This window comes from Sceloporus occidentalis, unplaced genomic scaffold, assembly GCF_023333645.1.
Source record: "Sceloporus occidentalis isolate IW3139 unplaced genomic scaffold, rSceOcc1.0.p SCAF_5, whole genome shotgun sequence".
Lineage (NCBI taxonomy): Eukaryota > Metazoa > Chordata > Lepidosauria > Squamata > Phrynosomatidae > Sceloporus > Sceloporus occidentalis.
In genome coordinates this window covers 16703929-16724675 of record NW_028316985.1, presented here as the reverse complement: position 1 = coordinate 16724675, position 20747 = coordinate 16703929, and the positions used below count along the sequence as shown (strand labels likewise).

The 20747-nt window shown below is 43.2% G+C and overlaps 1 protein-coding gene across 1 annotated transcript; it reads right to left on the bottom strand.

The window, feature by feature from the left end:
• Positions 1-2: 2 nt before the first annotated feature.
• LOC149311694 (aldo-keto reductase family 1 member B7-like) lies at positions 3-19600 on the bottom strand. Its single transcript, XM_089527705.1, has 10 exons — positions 19493-19600; positions 12045-12212; positions 10199-10315; positions 9462-9539; positions 7126-7248; positions 6826-6923; positions 5710-5791; positions 4422-4505; positions 3001-3083; positions 3-1120 (listed from the first exon to the last, which is right to left on the bottom strand). The coding sequence occupies exons 1-10, from the start codon at positions 19556-19558 to the stop codon at positions 1078-1080; spliced, it is 942 nt and encodes a 313-aa protein (XP_089383831.1). The 5' UTR covers positions 19559-19600; the 3' UTR covers positions 3-1077.
• Positions 19601-20747: the final 1147 nt, after the last annotated feature.

Here is a 20747-nt window from a genome sequence, read left to right as displayed (position 1 = left end):
ACTGGATCAATAGGTCTTTTTTTTAATTATTATTTTTAAAGAACAAAACATAAGGTACAAACTGAGTCACACATTATACATGTTATTAGTCCTATGAACACTGCTCTCTTCCCTCAAGGGAAGCCAAAAAAAAAAAAAGAAAAGAAAAAGTGCAGGTTGAACAGGCCTTTGCCCTCCTGGTTCCCCAAAGTGCCCTCCATGCATCCGCTGCAGCTGCAACCTCTCACCAGTGGTGGATCTACTCTCACCAGAGTCCTGATTTTATAGTCTAGTCTGGCAAAGTAGCCAGGCTAGCTAGATGGCAGGACCTGCTGAGTCAGAGCCTGGGTCCTGCAAAAAGTCAGGAGTTTCACTGGCAAAGCAGAGGTCCAAGTCTGCAACCTCTTCCTTGCTACAGCCTCTTGATGGTTTATGTGGCCTTCCTTCTCTTCCCAAAGTTCTGTATGCAGCATAAAGGCCTGAAATCCCACTGCATGAAATACTCCCTGCATGTGCAAAGTTAGTATAAGAGGGGAAACAATAAGCAATGAGAATGAGGAATGATATGGTGCAAGGAGTCTAGACTTTACAAGTTCCTATAGTTGCTTGTCAGCAATCTGTTGCAGGAAAATTCTAGGTTTGAAACCACCCAGGGAGGAACTAAATCTTAAACACATATAAACACATATAAATCTAAAAGTGTAGCAACAAATATTTTAGCAATTTGGGGAAAAGCTGAAATTTTGAGTGGGGAATCTTGGGGAGGGTCTCAGCCCAGGAGCTGCTAGCCAATCAGTGCTTACTTCTGGGGTGCTGAAGCACATACACATCAATGCTAACAACCCAACACAGGCTGCATAGTCTACTATAAAGACTTGGGCAATCATGATGGCACTATGGTTTTTCGGGGAAGAAAGGAACACTTTTCAATGTTATAAGCATTTGTGTTGCTTCAGCAGATCCCTTTCCATTACATTACTCCTGTGTGTGTTTTCCTTCTTTGGAGTCAGAAAAAAAAAAAAGACTTAAGCAACATAGTCACAACGCTGGCGTCCCACAGTCTATTTTTGTATCGGAGATTCTGGCGTAGTACCCACACTAGTAGTTGGCTTTGAAAGGGTAGTCTTTATGATTGACACAGCTGCAAGCACAGGACACAGCACATTAGAATTAGGAAAGAATACTTTAAAATATAGTAAAATGATAAAGGAAGAAATTGGATATGTATGTATATATAAATGACCTGTTTATCATTCAGAAAACCCTGACTAGACTCCTGGACTGAGAAAAATCTTCACAGCTATTCTACTCAAAATTTGTGTTGGTTTGTTTTGTATGTGTGCAGGAAACAGCATTTTCTGTGCAGAAAGCAGTATTTTAACACAGAAATAATAGGCCAGAGTCCCATATGGGAGTTGCATTTTTGTAAGTGGACTTGCGTGTGCAGGAATTAGAATTGTAAAGATGTACAACATCCATATACAGTAGAGAGCTGCTGTTACATAACTATTTAGCAGAGGCAACAAAGGGACTGATAAACATCACACAGGACACAATGCTTATTGAGCACTCTTGCTGGTGTCCTGTTATGCAGCTTTGTAAATTCATTAACAGGGTTTCTCAATGCCTCTGTTATGTAATTAGGTGTACACAAATTTACATAGAGTGAAAAGGTCATATGGGATTCCAGCATTTATTTTCTGCACAGAAAGACTGTTTTCTTTTTTTTATGCTAATTTTACACAAAATAAGTCTTCCAGCTATAGTATTTTATGCTCACAAATGGTGGTGCACTAGGACACATACATGTATCGTGTAGCTACGTCTCCCAATTCTAATCCCCAAAAACTCACCCTGAATCGCCAAAACCTCACCCAATTCTAATCCCCAGAAACTCATTATGTTGTCAGAGAATATGTGGATGAGCAGATAGGCATTCATCTATTTTGTCTACCTAGATATGCTGCCACAAGCATCTGTGGAGAGCTCCTGGGGTCCTTGTGAATAATATCTGAAAGACAACTTTGCAGCATCTCCTGCTCTCCTAAATATGGAGATGGCCATGGAAGGGGGGGGGGGTGCAGTGCTTATGAGGTGAATGAGGTTGGTTGCCATCATTATGTAGCTACATCTTCTGACCCTAACCTTTCATAACTTGCCTTATAAGCAGCACTGCTCCCCTAACATGTCCATTTCTGTGCTGTCAGGAAGTGGGGATGGGAGATGCAGCCAGCCATTTTTATTTTGATTTTTTGTAGTTGGGTGTGCTGTACAAGGCATCAGAGGAGACCTCTGGGTATCTTCATGTATTCTCTGAAGATGACAACCTTGCAGCATATCCAGCTAATGTTTCTCTTATTCCCCTGTTCTCTGAAATCACAGAAATGCTGGGGTGGGTGGGGTGTGCTGCTCACAAGATGAACTGCTGGGGGGATTTTGGTCACTGTGTGGTTGGGACAGAATTCCAACATGCACAACAACCATAAAGGTGAATTGCAATAGTGGAAGTCTGACAATGCCATCACAATTCATTAACAGTATGTCAGCCATTATTTCCTGTGCAGAAAATGTTGTTTTGTGCAAAAAGGCATGTGAAAATTTTGCATATTCTAAGTCCTGAATTGTGAACAGTGCACTTTTTGAAGACTTTCTTGCTGTGTGAACAAAATTGCTAAAATCACTCCTTGTTTCCTTTGAGAACAAATTTAGTGAAGAGTTAATTAGAAGTGAACAGTTAAAAGGTAAAATGACACAGCTGTGTCCCTGGGCAAAGATTTGGGGAAGCACATTTCAGGCAAAGTTTGGGTCGAAATTTTAAACAGATGCTGGAAGCAATGGGAACAACGGCTTACTTATAACTGATTATTAAGATTTTCTTTTAATGAAAAGCATTTGGAACACGAGTGGCATGGTGGTGGAAGATGCATCTCAAGAGCTGCTTATATGCTCTCTCTGTATGAGAACAAGCAGTAGATGGTTTTTTACAGCAGAAACTTTGGAAGAAAGGGAGTTTAAACTTACTGAGCCATCACACAGTCTCTCCAGTTTTTGTTCAAGCTGAGAAGGGTTTCCATTTCTTCTTTTGTCAACTCAAAATCAAAGATCTGTGATAAAAGGAGATGAAAACGCAAGCTAAAACAATGGAGCTTTAGTAGTATGACTGATGAAATGTCAAGACTGGAAGGGGCTCAGGGAGGAACAAGGGAAAAGCCAACACTTACAATTTGGACATAAAACTCTACCACCTTTCTTCTTCAAAAGTATGTCCTTCAGTTTCATCCTAATGCCTATGGATAAAAATTTGCTTGGGCTCTATACAAGGGTAAGTGGTTACAGCCTAAGGACACTGTATTTATTCATTTGTTGCAATTTGATCCCACATTTCCTCTAAGGTAGCTCAGAACATTCTCTAGGAAGCAAAGAGAATTGTTTGTCAGCTGCAAGTTCCAAAGGATCTGAATTCGGGCTTGCCTCTCACATCTTAAAACAGATATTTTCCTTGTACACCTCCTACCTCACATTCAATATGTGCCAGGAAAACTTTAAGATCAAGGCACCCTAGAATGTAACATATATTGATGCTGTGTTAATTTAAAAATTAGAGTAAGAACAGTTCAGAGGCCATTTGTTCAGTAACAAATTTTGTTCTGCACTGTAGAAGAACTGAGTTTGTATAGTATGAGCTTGCAGCAAAAAAGGTGGGCAGATAATCATATATCCTATTCATTTCCCCTAAAGCTGCCTTATCCCATGTCAGATCATCTTGTTCAGTATTGTCTTCAGCAGCATTTCACAATCAGGGTTTCCTGGAAACCTAGGGTTCACAAGAGGTCACTAGGGTTTCTGTTAGGGCTGTAGATATAATCATTTGATGCAGGGATTCCTTGAGACTTGAACATTATTTCAAGGATTCCTCTAAGTTAAAGGGTTAAGAAAGGCTTGCCTACAGCAACTGGCAACAACTGTACACACTTTCCTAGTCCTTCCTGGAGATCCCATGAATTGAATTTAGGATTTTATAGTCATAATGCACTTGGTGACTTAATGCTAGCGTAATGGGGTGGGTTACAGCAGCATAAGTACTTTCTCAGAGATTGTGTAAGGAGATAATAGTGTCCTTCCTTCCACATTGTTTTGTGCCCTGGCTGCCCAATGCCAGCCTTATGGTGCACCCAGGGGAAGCTCTTCTCAACGTCAACAGCACTGGGAATCTGCCTGAGCATCCTCTGGCTGCTGTTGTGCAGTTAGGGAAAAAGCAGTCCAGACCCCCAGTATAAGTGCAGTGGATGAGGAAATAAAATTTCTGCAGGCAAAGTATGGGCATGACTAGGCTGGGTTACACCCCTGACTGAACTGCTATTCAACCCACCTGAGTGACAAATGAGGATGAATAAATAGCAAGACTTATTCTTGCTGGATGGTGGATGAAGAGAGAGAAATACCTTGAAATTCTCCTCCAAGCGATGTGGTTTTTCAGACTTGGGAATGACAGCCACATTTCTCTGGATGTGAAACCTGATCAGTACCTGCAGATACCAAAAATCAGAATTGTTTCTGACATACATAGTTAGCCTTATATGTTAGGATTGATCAATGGCACCATTGACTTTGGGGTCCATTGCCCCTCCTGCTGGCAATCCCCAAACCTAACAATCCTGTCGCATGCATTGGCTGAATTTAATTAATGGTTTAATTAATGGCTGGGCCAAACTGATGTACCCAATTGGGGGGTTGGGTCAAATGAATGTTGGAAAACCTGGTCAAAAAAAAAAAGCTGACAACCCTCAGTGTGACTCCATTGTCACAAATGCAAGAATGACAAGAATTGACCTCTGTGAGAAGAGAAAAAAGGACTGCAACATGTCTCATGCAATATGCATCTATATTTATTTCAGTTTACTGGGGATGGGAACAAGGTGTTTTCAGCTTGGTTTTTAAGCATGCTGACCTAATTTGTTCTATCTAGACTAATATGCAGATCAGAACAGAGACTCTTGATTACACACTTCTCAAAATGTTTGCATTGCAGCTCAGAAATTTTACAGTTCAGAAATGTTGAAAATAAGGATGGAAAGGACTTACGTTGAACCACATGCAAACCCAACATGGATCTCAATTCAACATCCCCTCAGTGTAGCATAAATATCCGCATGAGGATACCTGATTACTTACTGTAGAGCCCATGAAGCCAGCCTCACATCCATCTTGTGCTTTACACCAAGGAGGCAGGATTGGAGAAGCAGCCAGCTCCTTCCTATAGCCAGACACACAATTATAGCAGTGCTGAGACTAGAAGATCCCTTTAGATGTCAGTGCTGATGTCATCAAATTGTATTTGGCTATAAAGAAGGTAGTCAGATGCTTCTCCGGTCAAAATGGTCATGCAAGGACCTGTGGCTTTTCAACAAGTCGGGTAGGGGATGTTTTGTACGCTGATGAAGTTGGATAAGGACATCCAGTCTAATTTATCTATTCTGACAATTTGGAAATAAACATCCAAGAACTGCCATAATAGTCACATAGCTTGAACGAGCTGGATCAGCAGTCTTCATCTCAAATTACTTGACAATAGCACATTTAAAACTCCAGTTAAAAAACTTCCATGTGACCACTGCTGTTTGTCCTTTTCGCCTCATGAGACTATCTACAAGCAAAATGTAGCAACAATTTGCTTTCCAGGCTGTCTTCCTCCTCTCCTTATTCACAATTTCAGGGGCTGGGGGTATTTACCTGAGCTACAGTCTTTTGATGTCTCGCAGCAATCTCTTTAATTTTTGAATCCTCCAAAAGGATAGGGTCACCTGGCTTGAGACTACAAAATAAAATGAACATGAATGTTAACAGCATATAAACAACCCTACGCTTATTTACTTCGTCAAAATTCCTGCCAATGGAACAAATGTTACTTTTTGGACCAAAGTTTCCTGAATCGCCAAGCCAATAAGGCCAGTAGCCATGCTTACTGAGGTATTATGAGAGACATAGTTTTGAAAACGCATGTTTGGTAACAGTACAGCCTAGACAACTGGGCTCTTCTGTGGGCAAAATCCAGAACTACTGCACAGATCAGAAAATCTGGGAAAAAGAATCTGGTACCTTTTGCTGGACAATTATAACAGCCAGACATTTTCATACCAAAATCCCTGACCAGTTCTATGCCGATGCAGCAAGTCACTAGTGGCTCCAGATAAGGATGTGTAATTGGGATGTTGGTCCACACGTTCAAATCTGTGGCTAGCATCCGATTCTGAACACATGGAGGATGTACGTGGTAGAGGAATTTCCCACTCTTCCCTCCCAGTACCCCCCCCCCTTTAAAATTTGTTTTAACTATACAGCCTATTCCAGTGATGGTGAACCTTTGACAGGCCGAGTGCCCAAACTGCAACCGAGACCCCACTTATTTATTGCAAAGTGCCACGTCCCTCTGGCTTTCTAGTAAGAAACTCTAGCAAACTCTAGGGTGACAGCATGTGTGTCCACAGAGAGGGCTCTGAGTGCCACCTCTGGCACGCGTGCCATAGGTTCGCCATCACTGGCTATTCTCTGCCCTGTGAGACATACAAGAGAAGGAGAAAAACATTCTGAAGAACTTGCATGTGTGATGCCCACAGACCACCTGAATACATGCTGCTTGCCCCCAGATATTTTGGATTACAATTCAAACTGCCCCAGCTAGCATGTCCAATAACTTGTAATTATGGGAGTTGTAATCCAAAAGATCTACAGGGTGCCATGTTGGGGAAAGCTGCTCTATACACCAACTACACATCATATGTCCACAAACCAAACCCTCTGGACATGGACAGCTGTCATTTCATCAACTGATGGTCAAAGCAATCTTACGAATGAGCACCGAAAGGGCGGAAAGCAGTTACGGAGATCCCTTTGGACTGGCAATAGTGGATTAGTTTCTCCTGGGTAAGATATGGGTGGCACTCAATCTGAAAGTCCAAGCAAATACTGGATTACCCAACAAGCAGGTACCAACATGTCCATTACACAACACATTTCTGAGAGCATCTCCCACTTTCCAGACCATCCTTCCCCAGGGCTAGGCTGAGGGGAAGATGTTCCTGATGGACATGGGACACTTGAGAAGCTGAAGCAAAAGCTTGTGCTCAGCTGCCAAGAGCAACACTATACCTGATTATTCACTGGTTTGTGTTTTAAGCCAGGCTTGTTCAAGAGCCTCTCGATCTGGTCATGGTTGAAGTTGGAGATGCCAATGGCTTTCACTAGCCCACAGTCTACCAGTTCTTCCATTGCCTAAGGAGAAAAAGTACAGTATAAAGCCACTGTCTATACGCAGTAGTTAGTGCAGGTATGAACAACTGTGGAAGTGGATGGAAGCTTGCTTCCAGTTTTGAAAAATAAGTATTTTTAAAAAAATGATAAACAGTGTATGGTGGTGGTGGGGGGCTGCAATCCACTTAAAATATGAATTGCCCATTGTTTGGTCATAAAATGGACAGTTTGGGGAATCTGGAGGGGTTAACAGCTTCAAAAGCATTCTGGAGTTTCATCATGCCTGGATTAGTGACAGACTGGGACTTGGGAGATCAAGGTTCAGTTTCCAGTAAGTTAGGAAGGAGCCCTGGTGGCGCAATAGTTAAGTGCCTGTACTGCAGCCACTCACTGACAAACCACAAAGTTGTGAGTTCAATACCAGCCAGGGGCTCTGGGTCAATTCAGCCTGGAATACTTCCATAGGTCCTAAAATGAGTACCTAGCCGGTGGGGACAATTAGCTTACACTTCGTAAACCACTTAGCACATTGGTGAGCAGTATAGAAATGTACCTGCTATTGCTAGTTATGAAACTCATTGGGGGGCCATGGGCCAAACCCTTACCCTATCTGCCTGACTTACCAGAGCTGTTGTGAGGATAGAGTGGGGAAGAGAAATGCCATTCGCTGTCTGAAGCTTACTGCAGGAAAGGCAGGATAAAAATGAAGCTAACAAATAAAGCATAACTCATTCTTACATACTGCAACAATCCTATACAGTTTTGCTATGAAGACAGGTAAAAGCATAACGGGAGATTTAATAAGGAACACATTTAAGAATGGTGGGACAATATCTGCCTCTCAAAAGACGGAATTTCTGCTTAAGGAGATTTAGGCGGGTTACAGACGGGCAGGGAAAGACGTCTTGAAGGTGTCTTCCCCTGAATACGGAGCCTCCAGACCGCCCGCCCTGGGGGCGTGGCTAAGGTGGATGGGGCTTCCACACTGGGGGTAGTGAAGACGCCTCACCTGGGGCCGTTTCTTACCCGCAGCTTCCATACCACCACCTCGCAGGACGCTGCAAAGAGAGAGGCAGCTTCCGCACGGGCAGCCAAAAACACAGTTTTTTTCCTTTTGCCGGCTGGCGGATGCGCAGCTGCGCAGCTGCGGCAGTCAGCACCGGCGGCAGAAAGCATATGTGCACATTTAAAGCGCCCAGGCCCCTTTAAACTTTTTCCCCTGCCCTACCCAAGAAGAAAGGTGGCCTCCTGCCAGCTGGTGATCAGCTGGTGTTGGCATCCTTGTCCGCTTGCATGTTGCCAGTCTCACCGGCATCATGGATGCCTCCTCTCCTTTGGTCCCCGCGCTCTTGCTGAATCTGCAATGCACAGCCACAGCTGTCGCTGCTGCCACCGCTGCCACCGCTGTCCCCCTGCCATCCCCCATCACCTCCCTTGTACATATGTAAATATTTAAAGTTTTAGCGTTTTTTATTGTTAGGTGAAAATGGCGCAGGAATGTGTGTAGGGGTTCACTTTAAATTCCAAACTTTCCACAATTCTAGCAGCGCATGCATACATGTTGCTCTAGGGTTAGGGTTAGGGTTAGGGTTAGCATTAAAATAGAGTGCAGCTGTGCTGCAGCTTCCACATCTGCATGGCATCTGACGCTCTAATTAGAGCCTCGGTGCAAACTGCGCATGTTCCAGGACCCCGACTCATTATGCGATGCAGCTGACTCGGAGCCTTTAAATGGGCAACTTAAATTAGCGGTGTAACAATTCTGGCGTACCGGTGCAGCAGCTTACAGACGGAGATGCGCAGCTGCGCAGTATATAGAAAAGAAGCGGAAAAATGCTGCTTCTTCCCGCTTGGGGCGTGCAGGCGGCGCGTTCATGGCGGCATTCAGGTAAGGGCCGTCTAAAGGCTATACCTTCATGACGTCATGAGCACACCCCTTTTTGCCCGTCTGTAACCCGCCTTAGTTATATTGAGGAGGAAGGCAACTTCAAAAACATTTGACATTCAGGTAGCAGGACTGGAAAAGACATACCTCTGAGATCTCATGGAACAACTAGTGGGTCACACTGGATCACACAGATCATGGAAGACAAGTGACGTTGGAGAGGCACAAATCCTCAGCTCAGAGAGGGCATATTGCATGGAACAGTCTACTATATTCCTACCATTTCTGCTTGACCAGGAGGCAGAATTCAAACCCACATTTTAAAACTGAGCTCCCGAGTTAGGCTTACCTCCCAAGTGCCTAGAAAATCTGTGTTGCTTGGAATGACCATGTCCTTCTCATCCCGGGGAGATAAATCTTCTCCAGCCTGCCAGAGAAAAGGACAAAAGTTATGTTTCTCCATGTAATTCATGGCTAAAATTACAATGCAAAACATGCAAATAATGGAGAAGGCACATGGAATAGTGAACAGAACACTAGATTTGAATCATGGCTCAGACGTCAAGGTGGGGGTCTAACATTCTATGCCTACAGTCATATCCCTTTGCAGTAGGAAAAAAAATACACCAAAAATTCAAAACATTAAAAAAATCCTACGTGCTACACACCTGGATCATTAGGACTATGCTTCCTTTGATCCCTTCCAACTTGATAATTCTGATTCTGTGATTCATAAAATCATCAGGAATCTGTGTGTATTCACCTGTCCTAAGGCAACTGAGAGATGTCTGAACAGCAACCAATCTTTGTGTTTTCAGAAATGGAGACAAATCATCAAGTCTTGAAATTCCATAACTTCTCCATCTATACAAGTCAGATGCCAAAATTTCACCCCTCATGCCACATTCAATATCCATCAGTGAGGAAAGGAAAAGGGCAATAAGAAGTCACAGTTTGGAAAATATCCCTTTTTGGAGTACAGCTCCTAAAACACCCCAGCTAGCATGGTCACTACCTGTTCTGGCTGTGAGTTCTTGGAAGTTATTGTCTGACCTATTTTCTAATCTTTTGCTGTGCCCACTGTACCTTGAATCCCATGGGAAAGTGCATGAGGTAGAGGTCCAAGTAGTCCAGTTTCAGGTCTGCTAGAGAATCCTGGCATGACTTTTTTACAAGTGGCTTCTCGTGGAAAGTACACCAGAGCTACACAAGAAGAAGAAAGCCACCAACATAGTCAGTGAAAGGTCTTTTCATGCAGTAGAAGCAAGCTATAAGTCTTTCACACAGCGGACAGAAAACAAGACTGTTAACATAGTTTGGAAAAAAAATCACTAAAGATTCAGATCAGATTCTGAACCTTGCAGTGACTGCTTTCTGTCCATAATAATAATAATAATAATAATAATAATAATAATAATAATAATTATTATTATTATTTCCGCCTCTCCCTACGGATTGAGGCGGGAAAACAACACAGATATAAATGAATTGGGATTGGGATCTTTGATATGTTCAAGCTCTTGGCATAACATCAAGGACAGCAGAAAAGGCTTTGCTATTCTTTGTAAGGCTGTCATGTCAAACAGGTGGTGAGATTTATCAGAAACATGCCACCAAACTATAGTCCCTATGACTTTTTCAAGTTATGGTCCAAACTTTGGGGACTTATATTGCACCAAGCAGTTGTCTCAAACTCTGAATAGAATATAGCTGTCCTTTTTGAAGGGAGAACATGGATGATAAGAGGATCTTGAAGAGTTTTCATCCATTAGTTGCCCAGACTGGTCTGGACCATTTAATGCAGTAGAATCAGGTGGTAAAATATACTGTACCAATTCATACTGATGGTAGGAAATGACATTTCTTACTGCCTCTACACAAATTCGCTGTATGCTGGCGGCTGGAAAGGCGGGAATCACATCACAGTATGGAGCAGTAACACGTTTATGGGAGGAAGTGTTAAAAATAAAGCTGCCCTCTGGCACTAACAATCATCTTGTAAATATAATTGTGTAATGGAGTGCACCAAAGAATTTCAGAAGAAAAGTCAGCCTGTGCTTTATAGATAATAGCAAAGCTTTTGAGTCCACAGTTCATGAAAAGCTATGGACCTCTCATAAAGAAATGGATGTGCCACAACATTTAATTATTCTGTGCGTAACGTACTAGAAGCTATTATCGGGACAGAATACAGAAAAACTGAATGGTTTCCAGTGGGCAAGGAGATCAGTAAAGGAAGAATTTTATCATCTTATCTGTCATCTTGTATGCTGAATTTATCAAATGTAAAGTAGGATTAGACATGGAGGAAGGAAGTGTAAAATCTGGAGGAACATCAACAATTTAAGATATGCAGATGACTAACCATACTACTAGCAGACAACAGCCAAGACTTAGAATGGTTACTGAAGAAGGTCAGGGAAGAAAACACAAAAGCAGATTTACAGTTGAAGATTTAATAAAACAAAAATAATAATCACAGATGATTTACATAACTTTAAAGCAGATGATAAAAACACTGAATAAGTTAAAGATTTTAACAAAAAAAGTTAAAGAAAAAGATTTTAAGTTAAAAACAAACCCCCTTTGAAGAAATCTTGCCAAGAAAACCCTGCCATAGGATTTGGGGTTGTCATAAGTCAGAAATGACTTGAAGGCACACAACAATGCCTAAATACCCTAAAGGAACCAGATCCTGTCTGACGTTGATGCTAAGCAAGGTCAGCCGTGGTTAATACTTGGATGGGAAACCACAAATGAATACCAGCTATATTTCAGAGGAAGGAACCAGCAAAACCACCTCTGAGTATTCCTTGCCTAAAAAACTCTATTAAAGTCCTGGCATCATCATAGATCAACAGAAAATCTGAAGTCACGTACTCAGTCTCCTTGAGGATTTCCAGCCATTTGTTCATTGCAGTAATGATCTTACCTTACTAACAATGAAGAGTTCTTCCCGTTTCACAGCTCCTCCCTTGATCTTCTGCTGCAAGGCATCTCCAATTTCCTCCTCATTCCTGTAATAACGGGCACAGTCGAAGTGGCGGTACCCAAGGTCAATGGCATATTTGACCGCATCTCCAACTTTTCCAAGAGGTGCCTGACAAACAGGATGGCATTTTAATCATCTAGCACCAAATAAAATTTGCAAAGCCTACATCTTTACACACACACACACACACACACACACGTATAGATAATAAAAAGGATTTTTTTTCCACAAAATAATGTGAAAAATTGGGAAGTATTTTCAGGACTAAGTTGAAAAAAGGAACTAACAGCACTGTTTTCAGGTAGAACCTGGATCTCGTAAAACTCAAGTGATGGGATAAAGTTTAAACAGCATTATTGAAAACAGGTGTTTATAAAAAAAACAAACAACAATGTTAGAATGGGTGTATAAACAGCAACCAGTGGGAACTACAGAATTTCTAGAGTCCGGGAATGGAATTCAGATGGTGGTACTGGAAGCAAGGGTCCAAAATACACTGCAGAAATAATCCTGTTTCAGACCACTTTACCTGCCCTAGCTCAATGCCAGGGAATTCTGGGAACTGTAGTTTTGTGAGACATTTGGCCTTCTTTGTCAGAACTCTGGTGTCACGATAAACGACAATTCCCAGGATTCCCTAGGACTGAGCCTGGGTAGTTAACAGCTCAAACTGGATTAATTATGCAGTGTGTTTTGTAAGAGTGGTCTTGTCCTCTAAATTAAGGCCATATGGGCCCAAAGGCATCAAAACTGAAAATCTAGAATTTTTTTTTCTCCAAGACGGCATCACAATTTTTTCCTCTTTGTCCCCAATAAAATTATCTAAGATCTATAATTATCTAGGATGTATAAAGGATATAGAAACACTTGCTGGAAATATGAAAAGCATGAAGAAGGCTCATTATCTACCACAATGTGGTGAATGTGTGACAAAGCTAAAACATATAGGAAAATGATATAAAAGTTGATACAAGATATCAAATAAGAATATCAAAGGAGTTAAATTTAAAGTATTACATTACATGATATTGGCTTCAAGACTTCTATATGCTTAAAACTGGGGGCGGGGGGGCACACATACTACAGACACAAGAAGAAAGGACTGTGAAAGTTATTGAAATGGCTGAGAGTGATAAATTAGCTACATACATCAAAGAAAAGTCCCTAGATACTTACTTACAATATTCGGAATTTTTTTATTCATTTGTATCTTTTTTTGAAGAAAAAAGAGGGAAAGATTATAACTGTGGGCTTTGAAGTCTAAATTGCCCCCCCCCCCCCAAGATTTAGTGAGGAGATATATGAACAATTGACAACATATAAGAAGAAGAGCCTTCCTTCCGACCACCATCTTGAGGGGAGAGATGCAGAGTCATGATGTGTTATGTATTGTTAATCTGTTATTGGAAACCGCTTTGATCGTCCACGGAAAAGCAGTATATAAATAAAGATTATTATTATTATTATTATATAGAAGTGAAATGTTATTCTATATTATTGTATTTACTTTGGAGAGTAAAATCATTGTTTTATTTCAGGTTTTGTACTTTATTTTTGATTTCTCCCCCTAATATATAATGTATATATAATGTCTGCTTACATATAGCCTAATAAGTACATACTGGCCGGTTACAGACTGGCACTTTAGTGCGTGACGAGCACGCACTAGGGTTACAAAAGGGCGGTGCTTCCGCACCGCCCTAACCCTAGTGCATGCTCGTCACGCACTAAACGGCGGTGGCCCTTCCATACGGCCGCCGCCGTGAGGATGTCACGGCCGCGCCGCCTCTAGATGGGGCGGCGCGGACGTGATGTCCTTGCTCCACGCCAGGGCGCTTAGTGCGCCCTGAACACGGAGCAGGAAGGAGCTCTGTTTCGGAGCTCCTTCCTGGTTTAGTCCGCTGGGCGCAGCCTTCAGACGGCTGCGCCCAGCGGACTAAAAGAGAAAGGGGCCAAGTGGCCCCTTTCTCTTCTCCCCGCCGCCGCGGGGTGTCCTTGGGGCTTGAAGCCCCAGGGACACCCCTTTTCAGGCTGCGGGGAAGCGGCATTTTGCTACTTCCCCACAGCCTGAAAAGCGGCGGATCGGGGCCTCAGCGGCTGCCGTTCTGGCCACTGAGGCCCCGATACTCCGGGGAAAGGGGCGGGTCCAGACCGCCCCAAATGGGCGGTCTATAACCCACCCATGTAACTAAAAAAAACCCCAGCAGTTCTCTATTGGAAATATATCCATATTGGAAAGCACTTCTGCACAGGAAACACTACAGCAGTGGTTCCCACATTTTGGTCCTCCAGATGTTTTGGATTTCAGCTCCCAGAATTCCTGACTATTGGCCAAGTTGGCTAAGGCTGCTGGGAGATGAAGTCCAAAATGTCTGGAGGACCAAAGTTTGGGAATTGCTGCACTACAGACTGCAACATTCTTTTGCTGTAACAATCTACTGGGTATTGGATTATGGGTTCATGGCTTAGTGGTTTGTGTTAGACTACAATCTGGAGACCAGGTTCAATTCCCTGCTCGGCCATGAAACCCACTGGATTACTTTGAGCAAGTCACATGCTTTCAGCCTCAGGCAAGGGCAAACTTCCTTTGAACAAAACATGCCAAGAAAACTCCATGATAGGGTTGCCATAAGTCAGAAACGACTTGAAGGCACACGACAGACAGACACATACATCTACTTCCATTCCCCCCAATGATTCCTAGGCGTCTCATTTTGTATAGGACATCCCATCCTTGAGTCCTGGAGCATAGCATCCATTCAGAATATACAAATAATAGTGCTATGATTCCACTTTAAATATCATGGCTGCATTCTATGGAATCCTGGGATTTGTAGTTTGGCGAAGCAGCAGAATTCTCTGGTCTCCAGGGGATGTTGCCATAGCAGTTGAAGTGGAATATAGTGCTATGATTGTGTATTGTAAATTGGCCCCTTGTCCTGTATCAGATTATCATAAGGGATGCCTCATATCCTGTATTGGAGAGCAGGTGCCAGCTGCATTCAAATAGGACTGCTCCTAAGCGTTTAGTATGGAGGCAGCAATCAGGTCTTACACACTAAATGCCAGAGCTCCATTTGTTGGGAACACAGCTGGCATGGCGCCACATCTTCCTTCTCTTTGGACAAACAGCTTGACAACCAGCAGCAAAGGTTTTCATCTTATCATGGCTCCCTGCCATTGTGAAATCTGCATGGATTTTGGGGTTCTCACAAGATTGCAAACCTCACAGGGACCCTGCGATATGACAAAAGACCCTCCTCTCATGAGACCTGAAGCAGCCTTATCTAGGCCTCCCTCATGTGTCCTGTACAGATAACGAGAGGCCTGGGATCTGAAATTGAAGAAGGAGAGGTCTTCGATGATACACCTCATTAATTGCAAACTCCAGGATGCCATAGGATGGCATGGCAACCATGGCGGTTAAAGGGAAATCATATGCTACAATTGTGTAATGTGAAAGGGTGCCTGGCGACCCCTGTTTCCCTGAAAGAGTCAACATAATTTTTCTGATTGAAGAAGCTAGCTCAATCTTCCTGAACAGAATTAGTAGAGCAGTGAGCTCCTTTAAATGGCAGAAAATGAGGGAAATGACTAGACACAGCTTTTTTGCTCAACATATGCACAAACCAAAGAAGAGCAGTCAGTGTACATGATATAGCACTGAAATGGCAATGCAAACAGTACAGCAGTGAATTTTGTTGTTGTTGTTGCTTTTGAAGAAGAAGAAGATAATGATGTTGATAATGACATTTATTCATAACACCCTTTTCACCAAAGGCTGGAACATCAAACATATACAGTCAATGACAGAGACAATAAAACATAATACTATAAATATACATAAAACTCCCAACATCCCACTAGCCACTATCCATTCTCAGAAACCTCAGGCTCAACTCAGCAGCTTAATTCAGCAAATCAAAGAGGAAGGTCTTCAAGTCCTTATGAAAACAGATGAGATCCTCCTCCAGCCAGAGGTTCAAAGAAAGATCATTCCACAGAGGCAGAGCCAAATACCGAGAGGCTTGCAACTTGACAGAGCTGTGTGTGTTGGTGGAACAGACAATAATCTTTTGCCTGTGGATCTTAAATTCCTAAATTGTGCATACCATTCTAGTCAAGCTGCCAGGTACTGTGGGAGGTTAGAGCACAGAGCCTTAAATATAAGAGCCAAAAGTTTAAAATGGCCCTGTAGCAAACTGGTAGCCAGTGAAGGGATCTAAGGGGAAAGAAACATGTGGGTACGTATTTAGGGAGATTTAAAATGATCCGGATGGCACTTTTCTAAATTAAATCCAGAGGAATAAGAGAACAAGAAGGCTAAGGGCCCAAACAGACAGGCCAAAATAAAGCTGTTTCAGGTCACTTTGGAGGTATGCTCTTTAAATGATGTATGTGTCCTAAGAGGCCAGAAGCCATGCCAAAGCCATGCTCCAGTCCTAAGGACTGGAGCGCAGCTTTGGCACAGCTTCTGGCCTCTTAAGATGTGTGTGTCATTTAAACAACATACCTCCAAAGTGATTCAAAGCAGCTTTATTTTGGCCTGTCTGTATGGGCCCTAAGTCTACCAGTAGGCAATAATCTTGGAGTGATATAATCAAAGCCTGGACAAAGAGATGGGCAGTCACAACGGTCAAGAACCTTTAGATTCTAAGGGTGTTCAAGAGATAGAAAATATAGTCCTTTGCTGTCACCCCAATAAAGGAGTGCAGGGACTACTGTACAGTCAATCTGAAACAACAAGATCTCTGTTTTTTCAATATTTCAGCTTAAGATGGTGGGCAGTCATCCACAGAGAAATGCTTGACAAGCAGTTCATCATGGTCTTCCACGCAGAGGCACCAATTAATTAAAAATTTTCTTATTTATTATTATTATTTATTATTTCTTAGATTGTACACCACAGGCAGGTTTACTCTTTTATATTTATTGTGTTTATGTACAGCACTGTGCAAATCTACAGCGCTATATAAAGAATAAGAATAAGAATAATAAAACTCTGGAAAATGTGTGTCAACTTAAAAATTCAAGAGGGAGGGTATATAAAGAGTATATATGAAGGTATATAATGGGCCTTGAGTCCCCATATTGGGAGAAAGGCAGGATATAACTATATAACATGATGATGATGATGATGATGATGATGATGACGACACAGTCAGCCCTTCTTATCCACAGATTCTTTATCCAAGGATTCAAGTATTCACGGTTCAAAAACATTCTTTTAATATATAAATTCGAAAAGGTAAACTTTGATTTTGCCATTTAATATAAAGGAGACCGTTTTACTATCCATTGCTTTTAATGGGACTTGGGCATCTATGGATTTTGGTATCCATGGTGGGGTCCTGGAACCAAACCCCAGTGGATACCAAGGGCCAACAACAACAAGAACAAGGAAGGGCCCAAGACTGATCCTTGTCGCACCACAACAGGTACATGGAAAGCTTTTAACACACATCCCTGAAATGAATCAGAGCAGAAATAATCAGACAAAAAAGATTTAAACAGGACATCCAACAAAAGGACACACAATGCAGAGATCAATTTGGATCAACCAAAGTCCGACTTCACCTACCCACCCACGCAACCACTCACAGATGTAGGTGGGTGGGAAGGAAGGGAAATAAATTTGATCAACTTTCTCCACACAGAGAAGGCTCAGCGTGGCCAGATGTCCTCCTTTTCTTGGCCATGTCCTCCATTTTGGCCTTCTGTCTGGGAGGAATTCCAAAATGTCCTCCATTGAGAGTAGGACAAAAAAGAAGCAGGAATTTACATTCCTATGAGTGTCTTTTACCTTTTATTTTGGAACTTCCTGCATTTCCCCCCCTTGAATGTCCAGATCCTGCAGCCCCTTGTCCTCCTTGGCATAAGGAGGACATAAGCTCAGCAGCCTTCCCCTGAGGCTGAGAGAGTGTGACTTGCCCAAGTTATCCCAGGGGGTTGAGTGGAGACTTGAACCCTGGTTTCCAGAAAGTCAACCAAAGTCCGACTATCTCTATAAAAACATAGGCCTCATTCCCACTTACAAAAAAGCGGTTTGCAATCAGAATCAACAGTGGAGCATGGTTCCCACTACATTTGCCCCGGTTGCATTTTTCCCCTGTAAAATGACCCATTTGTGGTTCCCATTCACAAATGAATCGGTTCAAAATGGACCCGCTGTAACTGGCTGAAAGGGCAAATTTAAATCGATTCTGATCCGCATCTGGTTCACACTTGCGCAGAATCGATTTATCCAAAAGGACGTGGAAGACATCAGCGTCAAAAAGACGCAGAATAAATGGGTCTGGTGCGTGGCTTCAGTGATTCCATTTAAGTGGGAACCAGAATCATTTGAACTAGTGCAAACCGAATTGCGATCCGGTTTAAAAGGTTGTGGGAATGATGCCACAGAGAGAGAGAGAGAGAGAGAGAGAGAGTCCCCCAACTAAAGAGAGATGGAGTGGGAAGGAAAGGGAAAGAAAAGCCCAGCAGCAACAGCAGCAACAGCATTATATAAGTGGGTCAGTGAACGTGCGGACGAGCACAGAGCCTCAAAGTGCGCCAGCCAGCAAGTGGGTCACTCTCTGCTGATGCTGCCCTGAATGCCCTAAAGGAGGGCAAAGCGCAGCAAAATGCAGGACCCATCCCTGAGAAAAATGGAGGACACAATTAAAAAACCAAAACAAAACACTCCTATAAAAATCAAATCCATGCTTCTTCCTCCTGCTCAAGATGGAGGTCCTGTGGCTCAGTGCTAGGGAATCCTGGGAACTGTAGTTTATTGTGGCACCAGCGCTCGCTGACAGAGAAAGCCAAATGATTCACAAAATTAGTTCCCAGAATTCCCTAGCATTCAGCCAAGGCAATTAAAGCGTTCTCAAAATGGACTATTTCTGCAGTGTAGTGTGTTTTGCACCTAAAGCTGCATCCACATTCTGAAACGACCCGGCTTGACCCCACTTTTCAACTGCCCTGGCTCATTGCTATGGAATTCTGGGAAGTGTCGTTGATTGTGGCGCCAGAGCTCCGCTTCCCAGAATCCCACAGTTCTCAGGACTCCATAGCACCTTCATAGCAGCTAAAGGCGTAACAACCTGGAATATTTCTGCAGTGTGGATGCAGAAGTAGGTCCAAAGCACACTGCAGAAATGATCCAGCTTGAGACCGATTTAACTGCCCTGGCTCAATGCTAAGGAGTCCTGGGAACTGAGATATTTCGCCTTATCTTTTAGAGAGCTCTGGTGCCACAACAAACTACAGTTCCCAGGATTTCCTAGTATTGAGCCAGGGCAGTTAAAGAGGTCTAAAGCCGGATTATTTCTGCAGTGCGGAAGCAGCTAAAGAGGAGCAGGGGAAAGAAAGACCCAGGCACACCGCTCTCCCGCCGCGCCAAGTACCTGCCAAGTCCCCAGCCCCAAGAGGGGCATCCTGGCCTTAGTGCTGAGCTCCACGAAGGCGGCCATTTCCTCCCTCCTCCTCCTCCTCCTCCTCCTCCTGAGGGAAACCCAAGCGCCCTCTTTGGAGTCTTTCCCCCGCAATGGCTCCGCCTCAGGCCTCGGCCCAGCCTCCTCCTCCATTCCCCATGATCTCCCCCGCTTCCCCAAGCCTCCAAGGGCCCAAAACACACTGCAGAAGTAATCCAGTTTGAGACCGCTTTAGCTGCCCTGGCTCACTGCTAGGGAGCCCTGGGAACTGTAGTTGTGTGAGACATTTAGCCTTCTCTAGTCAGAGAGCTCTGGGGCCACAGTAAACTACAGTTCCCAGAATTCCCTAGCACTGGGCTAGGGCAATTAAATGGGTCTCAAACGATTATTTCCGCAGTGTGTTTTCGACCTAAAATGTCATGTGGTCTCTTTTCTTTAAACAATGGAAAGAATTGTGCAATTGTGCAGTAGCAGTGCAGTATACAAACATGCCTGATTCATCTATATCCCATGTAAAATGATATAAAAAGTACTGCATTTGCCATTTTGAATTCACTGTCACTGAGGTCCGAAACACACTGCAGAAATAATTCAGTTTGAGGCCGCTTTAACTGCCCTGTCTCACTGCTAGAGAACCCTGGCAACTGTGGTTGTGTGAGACATTCAGCCTTCTCTGGTCAGAGAGCTCTGGAGCCACAGCAAACTACAGCTCCCAGAATTCCCTAGCACTGAGCCAGGGCAGTTAAAGTGGTCTCAAAATGGATTATTTCTGCAGTGTGTTTTGGGGAAATGGGTTCAAGCTCCCTTCCAACAACCACCTTAGACATTTTGGTGCCTCAGAGACTCAGGTTGTGTCTGCACTGCAGAAATGACACAGTTTGACATAGCTATAAACCCCATGGCTCAGTATTATGGGATTTGTAGTTTTGGGAGATACTTAAAGGAGCAGTGTGGTGTAGTGGTTTGAGCGCTAGACCGGGACTCTGGGGGACTAGGGTTCGAATCCCGTCTCGGCCATGGAAACCTGTGGGGGATCTTGGGCAAGTCACACTCTCTCAGCCTCAGGGGAAAGCAATAGCAAAACGTCCTCTGAACCAGTCTTGCTAAGAAAACCCCATGATAGGCCTTAGGGTCACCAGAAGCCCCAGTTTCTCTCTGTCTCACTTTGCCCTCAGCTGATTTTCACTGCTGCAAACTGAATTCAAAGTGCAAAATTTGCACTCAAGGC